The sequence below is a fragment of the Paralichthys olivaceus genome, chromosome 11, assembly GCF_024713975.1.
Source record: "Paralichthys olivaceus isolate ysfri-2021 chromosome 11, ASM2471397v2, whole genome shotgun sequence".
NCBI classification, from domain to species: domain Eukaryota; kingdom Metazoa; phylum Chordata; class Actinopteri; order Pleuronectiformes; family Paralichthyidae; genus Paralichthys; species Paralichthys olivaceus.
In genome coordinates, this window is record NC_091103.1 from 5755733 (window position 1) to 5770708 (window position 14976).

General features: G+C 41.0%; 1 protein-coding gene across 1 annotated transcript in view; it reads right to left on the minus strand.

The window, feature by feature from the left end:
• The window catches only part of LOC109634392 (calsyntenin-2), a 224949-nt gene that overhangs the window by 20918 nt on the left and 189055 nt on the right, over positions 1–14976 (minus strand). The window contains exons 9-10 of the mRNA XM_020094859.2: positions 7490–7652; positions 1045–1211 (exon numbers count right to left, since the gene is read on the minus strand). Coding sequence (XP_019950418.2) covers positions 1045–1211; positions 7490–7652 — 330 coding nt within the window. The remainder of the gene's footprint in view (positions 1–1044; positions 1212–7489; positions 7653–14976) is intronic.

Below are 14976 nucleotides of genomic sequence, written 5' to 3' on the forward strand. Positions count from 1 at the left end.
ATTCATGACATCACTTTACATTCTTCCAGCTGGTGTCAGCTCTTTATCTGTTTCCTTCTCTGTACTCGTGTACAGTATTTTAATACAGCCCACTTCTCAAAAAAGCTGTTCCGCATGTTTTCCTGTGTCTGTTGTCACTAATTCAGTCACTGGTTCTGTACCATGATCAATGAGTGACCCTTCTCCAGCCTTACACCACCTCAACTCTGGATACACGGTCATCTCCCTTCTAGCATCCAACCAGAAGCCCTGGTGGTTTCAGGCCTTTTCAGATGGATTTGCATAGTGGATGGAAATGAATGGAAACCAATGTGAGGTCAGATAATGAATATGGAAACAACAGCATATCAAATATCCCAAAACCAAAGAAACACTGCGAATAATAAGTTGTCTCTCTTTACAAGTATACTCACAAGTATAGCCAATGGGCTGTATCTACATTGAGGTCTCTAAAATGGTTCTCAGCAGCAGGTTGTCAGTACTTCAGCACTCCATGGGACTCCCCACACACTCAATGTCCTCTGTCATTTTCCCCTTCACACCTTTTCTCCTCCTGCTGTCTGCTCTCATTTTCTGTTCTCTTTCACTATACGTACCTGCTGCTACCTGCCTCTACCTTCTCCTTCCCTGCATGCAATCCTCCTCTGATTGCGCTCTCCACCTGTTTGGCTAAATGCTGTCCTGAACCCCCACCCCCAAACCCCCAGGAATAATGGGAGCCAGACTAGTGAAGAGATAAAAATACACTAGACCCTAGAGAAGTTTTCCTCCTCTTCCAAATCCGCCACCTCATGCCATTTTGTCTCGTCAAGATGCTGGCAAGCCTCCCTTTGCTGTAGCACAGCATGAGCTCCATGGACAGAAAAGCTCAAGAGAGAGGGGAAAAAAAGATTAAATTTGATAGAAAGCATTGGGTTTTGGTGGGTGGCTGGATATGAAGGGGTGGGGAAGCCAATTGCCAATTCAGCTGTGGTGATTTACAGAAACAGTATTCTTGCATCAACTAGGATCAAAGTGTGTGTTTTTGTGTATGTGTGTGACTACCTTTATGCTCTTATCCAGGCTCTCAAGGGAATTGATGTCCAGTCCCTCTTTGCAGGCCTGCAGACAGGAAATTACTTTCTGACTCTCGATCTTCCCTGGTCGGATGGTCAGTCCGGATAGGCTGCCCCGGAAATACTGAGTGAACCTCGGCTTGGTCACCTCCCCACCTACACACATAACCATACACACATAGTACAATATTTCAGAAAATGCCTTCATACCCTGCAATATAATGCATCACTGAACATCTAAGTAGTATAGACATATATTTCGGGTTAAGGTTAATGTACAGTAATCACTACCATGGTGTCATGTTTGTCTCTAAGTTAATCATGAGCCCTGATGAAGAAATTGTGGTTATAATTGGCCTTTGGATGTTTGCAGCTGAGTGCAGCTGTAAAAGTGCAAATGTTACCCAGGCTGGCCCATCCAAGCTAAATAAGGGTAAAGGAAAAGTCAACAGATTTAATGTACGCCCTCTGAAGACTCATTAGCTGACAGGTATCAAAGCATCACCTTCCACCTTCCTTTCCTTTCTTTTAAGTATCTCCTCACTTCCTCTTCCTCTCCTGGCATTAATGCATCAAAGCATTGAATGTATAGAGCAGTTCCTTCATGTAATAAGATTAATTATCAAAAAAGATCTGTCCTTGTTAATTCATCAAACACATTTGGAGGATGCAGTGGAGCCATGACTGACGGGCAGTCTTTCTGGCTCTATATCAATGTGTCTGTCTGGTGTCTCTCTGCACCTCCCTGACACTGCTCTCATACATATGCTCCAAACTAGTTCAGGTATCTACAGCTGCTACACTACTGCAACCTAGATTTTAGCTCTTATATTCCAACTTGGGGGAGTGGTCTTAAGCCCCACTGTTGGAATCAACACCAGCATGGGAGGAAGAGAAGAACTCAATCATTTGAATGTCGCTCTATTTAGGACCTTGGCATTATAGGCACATTCTCTATGTTCCTTAATCAACTGGGCTGGTAAAGTTGAGTGGAACATGAAAGTAGCTCCCCTGTTGTTCTAAACTGCCTTCTGACCTTATAGCCAGCTGCTAATGGTTCACCTTCAACACACCCTGTACACACCTTTCTTTATTTTCTAGCTCAAAAACAATCTGGGTGCATTGAGTGACCTCCCAAATACCCTTTACTGCTTAGCAATTTGGACTCCCTCAACCTATGCATATGGTGAACCATCTGTAGAAATGATTCTACCTCAAGAGGCTCTATGCACAATTCATATCGGTTCCTGCCAGCTCTGCAAATCTTTTCCTGATTATTCCCATCTAATCACTCTAATGAAGCCAGTGTGGCCTAATTCCTTCTTCTGTGGCCATAAAAAGCAGACTGGGCAGCTCCGCTCAAGATTCAATCATTGTCACACTGCAGACAAATATAACTCTAGCTGGGTCCCACGAGTTGACAAACTATACAGTCATGTTGTAAGGCTGTGGCAGATGGGTGTCACTGGCACAACCTGAAGGGTCATATGTGGGCACTGGAGGACCCGTGGGTGATAGCTGGGTTGAAGGCCAAAGTAGTGAAAGCAAAAATCTGTCAGTTGCTGTTCTGCTCCCCTGTCATGAGTCAAAATCTTGCCTCAGCGCTGCCAGGAGCAAGACATGAGTGTTTCAACCATTAATGCTTGACCCTCATGGCTTAAAAATTTTATAACTAAAATTGTAAACCTTACATTTCTTGGCAAGCAGAGCTTTCCCTGATCACACTTAGTCTGCCCCAACCACAGTTTGTCTCAATGGACAGTATGCTTGTTTGTAACATTAATTCTCATAACATTACCATCATCTGCGGGGGTTGAAAGATGAGAGGAAAGAAATGGATATATCCAAACACTAGAGCTCTAAGACCCTGGTCAATAGTGCCCTTCTTGTTAAACCTTTATAGTTTTATGTTGGTAAACCGGTTGACACATACAAGACTGTGGCATTGGTATTCAAGATGTCTACCATGAGCTGAGGGTGTAGTTTACTCTCTTTATATACAGTCTATGAGTTTACTACAGCAATTCCAGTGCACTTCCAATCCACCAGCTACTTTCTTTCTTAGTGTCAGCTGGAAGAGATCATTCCGTGGGACAGACAATCCAGTTGGTGACAGGAGGAAGTACTCTTTAATATTCAACAGTAAGTGGGGTTGGGGAAATACTCATTCAAAAAAAAAAAAAACCTTGACGTTATCAGACAGCGCCAAGCTTGACCCAGGTTCCAATAATTTCCTGCTGATGCGACAGACACATTCATCACTTCCCTCGGTTATTTTTCTAGGTTCTGAAAGAGTCAACCAGTGCAGGTGGAGACACAGCTGGGAGCACCGCTGGAAACACTTTATCATGCCTTACTTCCCTGGTGTGAAAAAGTGACAGAAATGCACTGCAGACCTTCGACTTTAGAACCATATCTACGATTGCTGACCTGCAGCTACATTGCCCTCTATGGCTAGTTGAGTAGAGCTCCCTTATTACCCCTAGAGCAGATAGCAGAGTCCTACCAGTGAGGTACACAGGGGACCATATTAACCCAGTAGCTTGCCACCTGCCTGTCTTAACTGGGAAGATATAAAAATACACTGAGTATATTTAGACATATGGGGGCAGCTATCAAACTTCCCACTCCTTCCCCTTACTGTCTGATTTTTATCACACATGAATAATATAGGACTTAACCTAATTCATGCAACACAAGAACAAGGAGAATATTATCAAGTGTTTGGGTCTAAAGTGCCAAAAAGACTTCTTATACATTATTATTGTGTTACAACAACCAAGTCATGAAGCTTATATTTAGGTATCTTAAGCTGACAACCCCCCCGATGACATTTCAGCAGCAAAATCGACAACTTCTCAAAAAGAGGAGTCTTTGTTTGACATTGTGGACCCACTGTTTCAAAATTTACTAGGAACTCCAAATGGTAAATCTGCCACTGTTATCACTGCAAACTGTCTTATCTGCGGTGCACAATAGAAACGATGACAAGCAAATCAACAGCCATGAACACTCAATTTCATGCACTGTAAAAATCCTGTGTAAACCAAATGTATTGGTTATGGATCATGTTGGTGTTTCTGCAATCAAAATATGCTGTAAAGGACATTATTCACACTTCTGTGTGAAGTGTGTTAGGTCCACTCTGATCTCACTTACTCGTCACTGGATTGTTGCCTGTTCAACTCTTGTTTCAATTCAGAACAATAACCACACCTGTTTGTGTATTTTAAGCCACCTCTTGCATATTTAAAGACATCTCCTACATATTTAAAGCTGCCTCCTGCATATTTAAAGCCGTCTCCTGCGCGTGCTGATACCTGCCAGGTACCAGATAATCAGGGGAGTGGAGTCTATCTCATAAAAACACAGAGTCACATTTGGATTCTCATATAACAAACTATGCCAAAGCACAGAATCCATTCTTGCCTCTTTCTTTATGCTTCACCTGCTCCCTTACCTTCTCCACTCCTTCCAGTAGTTACTATTTACTTCCCTTATTTTCCTCTCTCCTCTCTCTAGATATCCACCTATTCACTCAGTCCCTTCCTGACAGATGTTATCAATTTTGGCCTTGGCCAGAGAAACCATTAAGGGTCTCAGACAGAGGGTAAAAAAAGAAAAGCAGAGGAGAGGGGATTACTGAGACGCTGTGGAGCGGGAATGATACGGGTGATAAAACAGCTGATCATCCCACTTTACAGAGACTGGTTTTTATTTGGTGTCAGCTCTGCTGTGCAGCCCTCCTTGCTCTATAGATCTTCACTCTCTTCTTTACTCTGCAATATTTGCGTCATTTTCAGAGGAGCAACAGATGAATGTGCCGAGGCATGGGATCATAGCAGGATCATTACTGAAAGGTTCAGTGTGTAAGATTTGGGTGAAAGGGATCTATTGGCACAAATTGAATATAAAATAATCCTCATGATGTTTTCACGAGTGTGTTTCATCAAAATTGTATGAATTGTTGTTTTTATTACCCCAGAATTAACCTTTTACACAAATACTTTATATTTACATCGAGGGGGTCCTCTTTATGGAGGCCGCCATGTTTTTTATATTGGTCCAAACTGGACAAACTAAACACCTTTGGAGTTTTTATGACAACGGAAGGCTGCCACAGGTTCTCTGCCCCCTGTGAAGGGGAGGGTGAGGTGAGGGGTGTTCAGCTGCAACATGCAATTTTACCACTAGATGTGACTAAATTCTACACACTGTACCTTTAAGTATACGCGTGAGAGATATGCTTACTGTGTGATTTACTGTACATATACCTGCATTAGAGGCTGTCTGCCTGTATTCATCCATTACACTGTTTATATACAGATACTTATTGTGTATTCATTATTAATTGTTTCAATTTGTGCTTGTATGTAACCATCAACACTTCCTGCTGCCTGTTTTCTGCTCGAAGCTGGAGAGTTAATGCAACAGTGTGCGATTACACAGCTGAGGAAAAAGAAGAATGAGGTGAGGTGACTGTGTTGCTCTTTGCTGTCTGACTGTCTCACCCTTCTGAACATGAACAAACTCCACAAGGTCAGAGGGTAAAATGTAAGTTGACTGTGTGAAAAGTGCACAGACAGCACTTACTCTCCAAGGTCAAGGAGGGAGGCTGGGTGGTGAACTCTTCTATTAGACAATAGGACTGAATGAAAAAGTTCAATCATTGTGGCCAGAGAATTCAATGCCTTGTTGAAGCAATGGGTCACACCAGTATGATTTATGTACATTAATGAGCAATGCAGTGTTTTGTACACAAACAGGTATCAAACACAAACGTTTTATATATTTGTTCTTTTAAGAACAGTGTAAGAGTCTGCACAACAGCAATCAGGACATGGAGTCACTGTGCTAAGGTCCCACCGATACATTGGCTGGACCAATCTAACATTAGCATAATTGATCCTTTAGGGTGCTGCCAAATTTAAGTTTGCACCAAAATCAGAAACTAACTTATTACACACAACAACAAACCAAAAGCGGTAAAAATAAGTCCACATGATACATCCAATATCAGGCACCATAAGCTCATGCAGCTGCTGCTCACACTATGCTGACTGTGTAGACGAGGTGTAAAACTCTACTAATAAAAGCTGATTCATGTTAGTTAGCGGCCCATAATAGGAGACTGAAGCAGGATTCATTGCAAAAAATTTACACACTGACTAAAGCTGTAAAATTTCACCACAGCACGGTGGAATGGCTTCTTTGGATAAATATCTGCAATATGATTATTCTAAATTATATTCATTAACTGTGGTCAGGACAGAATCAATTTCTATTAGACAATGCTGACAGGCCAGTTAAGTGTTATGAACCATGAAACTCCATCATGAAATTTAATTAAATATTGCAAAATATCACTGTTGCATGCAACCCCACTGCTTTGAGCTGACAAATGTTTTATTTACTCTGCCATCCCATGCTATATCATGTCATATCCTGTCTGAACTCTAAATCATCACATGCCAACACCAGGGAAAACGCACCAGACATTGCAATCGGATGGTTCACAGCATATGCTGAATTCCTTTTTACTATAGCAAAAAAAAAAGAAAAAAGGAACAAAAAATCCCCATTCAGAGCAACCATAAGCCGGTTGGACAATAGGCAAGCTCATTTTTGCAATCAAGATGCTGGACACTTAAATGCCTCTTTCCTTGCTTTGAAAAGGCAGCCTGCTGTGGATAATGGCTTATTTTAAGATCAGTATTGCCTTTACAACTCGTTTCAGAGGCTTAGCCCCGAACTAGAGGAGCAGACATATGTCTCTGAAGTCCTTCCTCTATTCAAGGCCCTTTTAATCCTCCTCAGGGCTCGCACATGTTCAATGAAAGAAATGGGAGGGGAGGAGGAGAATGAGCTGGGTATTGGGTGCGGGTTGTCACCGCCTCAGTTGAAAGCATCGCAAGATAGCCTGCTCCTGTTCCTGCTACCGCACGGAGAGATATCAGGACTCTTCATCGGAGGCTAAGCATCATTGAGCAGTCTCATTTGGGCAATCAAATCAGGGGAAGTTGGTACCGTGTGAAAAAGTGCCCTTTACTCTGCCCTTGTGCAATTAGTGGCAGCTATCACTTTGGAGGACAGTGTAATTGTACGCCTTCATTCAGACTGGTTCAACTGTTTGTCAAAGGCAGACTAAGTGCTCTTCTTATAATTACATTGTTCATTCAGGGCCAGAAAACATGTTCAACATTCAATGGCTCCTTTAATAACAGTACATCAGACAGTATTATGTATGTTCTTGAACTTGCCCACAGACAGACGCAGAATTCAATCAGCAGGGAAAAGCCCCAAATATCTCATTCTCCTGTGATTTCTATATTGAAACTTCTGTTTCAGCTAAATTGTTAAATTTTTTATTAATTCCAGGATGAATTAACTCTATTAAAATAATGAACTGACTCTAAGTGGCTCTGCCCACCCACCTTGCCAGCAGGCCCCGACTGTCAGCTGCACATCAATCTGTGAGGGGTGGATGGGCCAGTCGTCTGTCACCAGGTAGGGGTCGTAGGTCACTCCGTCCACATAGAGCGTCACCACTGGGAACTCCACATTGATGACGTAGTAATGCCACTCCTTGTCACAGATCTGAGGATGAGAGAAGGAGAAACAGACATAACACAGATTCTGTGGTCCTTCGCCTTCTGTTTCCAATGTAGTTCACCAGCTTATGCATTGATTCCTAAAAGTAGATTTCAGTATTGTTCTGGAGGTGGTTCTTAATCATAATTTTGTTTTCAGAGGTGACGAGATGCTTCATTGTTCATGCACAGAATTCACAGGATACAGAATGTGTTTGAGTCCAATTAATTTAATGATAGTCAAAGTCGTTATTGTTATTAATTGTTCAGAATGAACACTACAGTGACTCGATACTGGTAAGTGATGAGATGGGCAGTTTGGGTGGGCCTAGCTGGTTAGAATGCTATCTTCAAAAGAAGCAAAGAAGTGATGGAACACATAGTTAACAAAGGTGTTGGTTTCCATCGCTGGAGACAACTCTTGGTGAGTTGACGAATGAAATTTTCTGCAAAATTGTCAGTCACAAAGCAATTCCACGATTCCAGAAATAATTTTTGAATTCTGGTGAAAATGTAGATAATTAATATACTGGATTTCAAAGTATTGTTTTGAAAGAAGTGTGACTCAAACAGAAAAACTGACTCATTGCCTAAAATGTAGAAAGTGAATTCCACCCCAGGTTGTTCAAACCCTGAGATATTAAAAATTCAGTGCTGACAGCAGCCTTGATAAGAAGCTCAATACTCACAAGAGAGTAAACAAGTGCTTAAAATCTAAATTTAAAGTGGCTTGGATCAATGCATTCTTGCTCACTATTATACAGCAGATGGTTTTGCCAGGTAATGCCAGCTCAGCGTTCATTCCTAAAAACAACAAATCCTCCATCTTAAACAATCTTAAAAGGGGACTTGTCCTCTTCCTCAGATAACCCTCATGACAGCTGCAGGCCTTCGCTGACAAAGTAGCAATGAAAAAAATCATAGGTAACCTTGTGTGAAGGTCATGTTTGGTCTAACCAAATAGTTGGTTCGATTCAGGAGAAGATTGTGGTTTGGTTAAAATTTAAGGACCTACTTAAGGTAACAGAGCCTTTGTAGTCATGGTTACAAGAAAAAACATATGCTGATGGTTATGGAAAAGTCATGGATAAACAAAACAGCCCTGACTTAAGGTTTCATATGGAAACAAACAACAGCCTTCTGTGTGTATGTACTTTTGTTGGTTTTGTTGACCCATCCACCATGTCCTCCTCATCCTAACACGGACTTGGGACTCTGCCGTCTTTGCTCACGTCATAATAATTGGCCACTGAAGGTCATAGTACGTTGCCTTGCAAAGAAACATGAATTATAATAAGCTGCTTGAAGAAAAGTCTCAGTAAAAACATGCAACAAGCAGCCGGCCAGGAGACAGCTAAATTAAAGAGAGTACATTCTTCTCTATAAATATCCTCTGTGCTGTGGTGACACTGCATCAAAGCAGGAACAAATAGTAGCGTGCGTATACCTCCACCAAAGTCCCACAGTACCTTTAATTCAATGACTCTACAACACATTACACACAGGAAATCAGTTCCCAACATGTTTTTTCCTCAGGATCCATGAATCATTCTGTGAAAAATCAACCAAAATGTCAAGAAACGCTCACGATGTTAAAGAAAGTGATGAAAACAATTCCTGGATCCGCCCTGTGAACCAAATCTGCACCACAATTAAATGGGTTCTTTCCTGACCTATGCCTTATCCTTCCTCCAAGTTTTATATTAATCCATATGGTAGTTTTTGTGTAATTCAGCTTACTAACAAACCAATCAAACAAACAAAGTAATAACCTTCTTAGCAAAGGTAAATCATGGACACAGAAGATTAAAATAGCCTTTAGGCCTTTAGTTTGTACTGAGAACCAAACGGACAATACTGAAGAGCACACCTTTGTCCTCTCCTAAGAACCAACACTTCCTGTTCACCAAAAAAAACATCTGTTGATCTCAGTCAACCAACGGCCCTGCAACAGACTGCCATGTCTTAACACTGACGCTACATATGTTTGAAGCAACAGATTGACTGACATATTAATCATTGTTGGGATGAAAGTATCCTCCTTTTGTAAACTAGGGCTCAGGATGATGACACGTTTGTCTACAGGTGCCAAAGTCTGCAGTGTGATAATGTGTGTGAGTGATTACCATTCATTGCTGCAACAGAGAATGTACAAACAGCCAATTTGAGGCAATTTGAGGCATCTGTTTCCTACCATGACTCCTTATACCTCTCTCTCTCTCTCTTACATGTATCGTATATATTTCTGTGGTGTCATGAACTCATGTAAGTGACATTAGTAAAAGTGAATATCTTGCCACTTCATGTCAGCCTTTGAGATGTGTGTGCCCAGAGGAAGAGTCTGTGTTGCACAGTTTTGGTTAAGAAGGATGATTTATTTTATATTTCAGCTCATGGGATTCATTGAGTAAAAAGCTGTTTTTTTTGCTTGTGAAGTTTTAAAGCTGAATGGCCGCCCTTGTGCTCAACACTTGTGAAAATGCATTAGCAAATTAACTTTTTCACCTGTTCTGAAAAATGTTTGAATGTACCACTCTTCAACATGCTTGACCATCTCCCCCGTCGCTACCGTGCATTTTAATTGATTGCAGCCCACTCGTGCGTTTCTGTCCGACTCACCTCTCCCATCCCTTTCCTCTGCTTTAGGCTAATCTGTACCTCCGCAGTGCCAACACTCAGCAGACTGGTGCTTCACCTCTTCCTCTCAGCACCTCTTATATAACCTGAGACAGCCTATGAACACTCAGCCTTGGGTAAACTCCCTCTCTAATGAAGGGCGCTCCATAACACGGTGCTGTAGTGCAGCAGATGGGATTTCTAATCAATCCAGTTCATTTTCACTGTTATTGAGGAACGAGATGCAACATCTGGCCCATTGGTGATCGTTCCGCACAGCTGCTGAACACATACGCAGCATGTTGATCTGCTGAGTCGGTGCTCAGAATCAATGGGGAGATAATCTGATTGCTGTTTTGATGTTGCTGCAGATGAGACTGAAACTGATTAGGTGATCACTAACTGATTAGCTTGTTAGGATGTTGGGACATGTACACACATGTACAACGCACAAAGTAAATCTGCATTTCATATTGTGATTTCAACGTGTCTGCAGGACACTGGGACACATGAAGACACAATGTCAAATGCTTGCGCTCTTAATCTTTAACGTGTCAGTTGTATTATCACCTGGATTTTAGAGACTTTTCTACCAGTCTGGTTACATTTCATTACCCAGCTGCCAAGTGTAATGCTATGTACATTCACACACTAATCCCTCTGACATTTACACATGAAGACTATCCCTTCCATGCTCTGTCGCTTCTTGCCTCTTTTTTGCTGTTCATTATTTCAAAGACTGCTAGCGCCCATATGGGATCTGAGTGCCTGGTGGGTGACTTCCTCCTTCAGGCTTCAAAAGACGGAGATGGCGTGGAGCTTTTGCCGAAGAAGAAGCTGCTTCCGCCCAGCTGGGTGTCAGTTGGTGTTCCCTCGCAGGGATAGAGGGAGGGAGAGAATTAAGTAGCCACAAATGTCAGCACTACTTTTGAAACCAGAGGAGGTGAAGAGAGAATAGAACTGGAACAATTCAGATAGAATTTTTGGTCTTTAAAGACAAAACTAAAAGTACAGTTTATACAGCCACTTTATGGAGCCTAGACTGTTTCCAAAAGTGAAGCCAAATCATCTTGTTCACCCCCTGGTGTCTGGCTTCAGTATAGGTGATAAACTCTGCCTCCTCCATATCAGTGGATGGGACATGGACCAAACTATAAAGTCACACTTTTAATCATTTTTTCTCAAAGTTGGTTTCAGTAATTTTAGGTATATTTTAGGTTATATTTAGAAACTTAAACCTACAAAGAGTCATTACTTGATACCGAGAGTATATATATATATATATATATATATATATATATATTGTATTTTTGGTTCAATATCACTTTAAACAAACCAAAATAAAAATAATGAGCCTTTGACAAAGTTGTGGAAATGTTGCACAATCTTGAAAAAATTATCAGCAATTGTAGCCAGCAGTGGCAGCAGATTGAGTTCAGACTGATTACAGTGCTGAATGAGAAAACACAGCCACTTTATTCATTTCAGTAAATATTTATATTCATTTTCCTGTTGGCACAACAGAGAAAATGTTTGTTGCAAAGGTCCCTGGCAAAATAACAATGTTGAGCCTGGCCAAATTTTCCCTCCAGTCCAGTGCATCGTGAATTGGAAAAGTGCTTTGTTGGCCAATGGTTTACCTCCCAATGTGAATGTGGTCATTTGCTGTCATCATCTATGTGCCACTGATAACTTTCCAGAGTTGTGAAATCATTCTATTATAAAGCTGCTGCAGTGTGGCTATAGACTTTATGAGCCCTATCTTACACCCAGTGCAAAACAGGGCCAATCTTTATAAGGGAACGGGAGATGGAACCTATCATGAGACCAAGTATAGTCCCATGGAATCATGTGCCTTGCCCAACAAACTTTATTCTACCATTAAATTAACTAAATTAAAATAGGACACAATCTAAATTCACAAAAAATTCTGATCAGATGCTCAGCTGACTGCTTTTGACCATTTACTTTGTAGAAATTTCTACTAGCAGCTGTTGTTTGACATTGAAACAAATAGTATGCAGAACTTAGATAATGAAATTGTAGTCAGGCTGACAGGTGTTCAGCCTTTGAGGAAGCAGATGCATTGCTATGCATGGGAAGACGCCAGCGCGACACAAACAGAAAGACTTTGTTGTGTCTTTGACTATTCTGTGTTTGTCTGAGTAGGTGGTGGAATCAGTGTCCATTAAAAACCTCAGAACTACAAAAAACACAAAGATTCATCCAGTAAGCACAAGCTCAAAGCTAAACACATCTGAATTAAGCCCCAGGCCTCTGTGAGTATGTGCACAGGGTGTATTGTTTTGTGTGTGTGTGTTTGTATGAGCTAGAGTGAGTCAGTGATTCCACAAGGATATACCCCTTGTAATAACACCTACCCATTAACAGGCATGCATACATGAATGCACAGATATCAATCCAACAACATTGGTTGTCAACTTCAAAGCCAAAGTCAAAGTTTAGGAAAGCAGCTCTGGCTCGCATTGCTTCTGAAACCAAAGCAAAAAGTTCTGTATTCCCAAACCTCTCTACTTTCCCGTGTCTGTGCCTGATGCAAATTGACAGATGGAAGGAATAAATGAAATAAATAACCACACAAACAAAGTAGAGGGAGGACGTTAAACAACCAGAGGACAAAGAAAGTGAAAGCGAGACTGAAGGAGGTAGAGAACGGAAACATCACACATCAAAGATCCTTCCTCATCTCTTGGGGAACTCGACAGCAAGAAGAAAACAAAATTGCAATCTGCCCCACCTCTATCTCACTCTCGTTTTCTTGCCCCAGTTTATTTAGTCGCTTTTCTTCTTCCCTGTCTCTCCGTTAAAACATGACTGTGGGAGTCGTTGCCTCAAGTCCTTTGGAGTTCAAAAGTCTATAAGAGATCTGTCACCTAACCCAACCCTCAGACTTCAAACAAGAGATGGAAGAACAAGATAGAGGAGGTAGAAGAATGAAGAGATGAGGTGATCTGAGATTGGAAGGTGGCGGGGGCAGGAAGATGACGGTGGGGAAAAGAGGAAGGGTTGAGATTAAAGAAAGCGAGGGAGGAAAAATGTAAAAAATGACATCAGAAAAAATTTAAAGATGAAGGAAAAGTGTGGAAGACGTACAGTTTTCATTTGCTAACGCCAACATTTTGGGAAACAAAATCAATGACAGACAGCAGTTAGTCAGGGGAACATCTGACAATTTGATCCAGCCCATTAGGCAATTCATAAACATGAAAAAAACAAAAAAACAATTTTTTTCTGTGTTACAAATATATTTCATAAATTAGTAGACTAACATGTCTCTTTGGGTGCTCCCTTTTCGCTGTATGCCTGACAGGTCATGGGCAAGCTGAATGAAATGCACTCATAACTGTTATTTGTCATTGCTGAAAGACATCATGGTGATTGTCAATAAATAAAAGAAGATATAGAATGTCACTCTTTCCAAAGAAAATGGACAATTATTATTTTTGTGTTGAAGTCAAACAAAAGCCAGAAAACCCAGTGTGTCTTGTTTGTGAGGGACGATGGTCGCAGTGATGAAAAAAGCCAATTTTGAGCGTCATTACAGCTGGAAGCTAAACCGGATGAGCTGCAAGGACAAACACTCTTGGATGAGGTTAATGGTCTTCTCTGGAGTCTGTGAGCCCGACAAGCAGCTTTCACAAGACCACATCCTCACAGAGACACTGTTATACAGGCACATTTTGTCATTAGCAAGCTAATATCCAAGAAGCTGTAACCTCATTCAGCTGAATTAGTGAAGGAGCTTTGTTTCTGCTGCTGAGCTGATAGACAAAGTAAAAATCTGGATTATGTACAAACATTCTTTCTTTGAAAGATCAGAAGCCTGCTATGACATCTGAGTGTGCTGGTGAGTTTGCAAAACTCCCTCAGGCACTTGGTGAGGAGTTTCAGGAAATGTAAAGTAAACAAAAGGAACTGAACAAATTTGTTAAGTCCTTTAATGTGGAGCCAGCTGATGTGCCTGAGGCAACCTCCAACAAGAAATCATTGAGCTACAAATCAACAATGAACTCAAAGCTGAGTAAAACTACCTCCCTCTGCCCGAGTTCTATAAACTATTCGTCCTGAGGATTTTCACACTTTTAACAGACATGATCTGAAGTTTGGGACAAACTACTGCTGTGAGCCGTCTCCGAGTTCTGTTGAAAAATTAATGATTTCCCTACATAATTTGGTGACTTTGGTGACGTTTGGGGTAAAAGTCTCTAACATAAGTGAATGTGACTCCTGCACTGAATGTATTCACTGTGTGGGGGAGGGCAGCATCATGCACTGTCCATTAATCAGAAGAGGTGTGAATGAGTTCTCTGTGGTTTGTCTGGGTAATTTTTTTTTATTATAGTTCAATGAAAGCTGACTAATCAGTTAAGTTTCTCCAAATGAAAAGAGTTTAATAAGTTCTGATGTGTTTTTTCAAGTCTGGAGTTTTTAAAGTTAGAGGTAGATTTGGATGCGTATTCATGTGTTAATAACTTATTGAAACATATGAAGTGAATGAAGTTTTAAACATATTTTCTTTCAATTATGCATATACAGTATATGAATACAATAGTTACAATATTATGTCCCCAATATTCAAATTATCGTGATCCCATACAACTTTTCAAGCAGTCTTTTGATCCTTTCTATTGAACATAGTTGGCAACCCTGGTCCTAGCTTCATATGTAGAGTACAGATTAGAGAGTGTTACTGA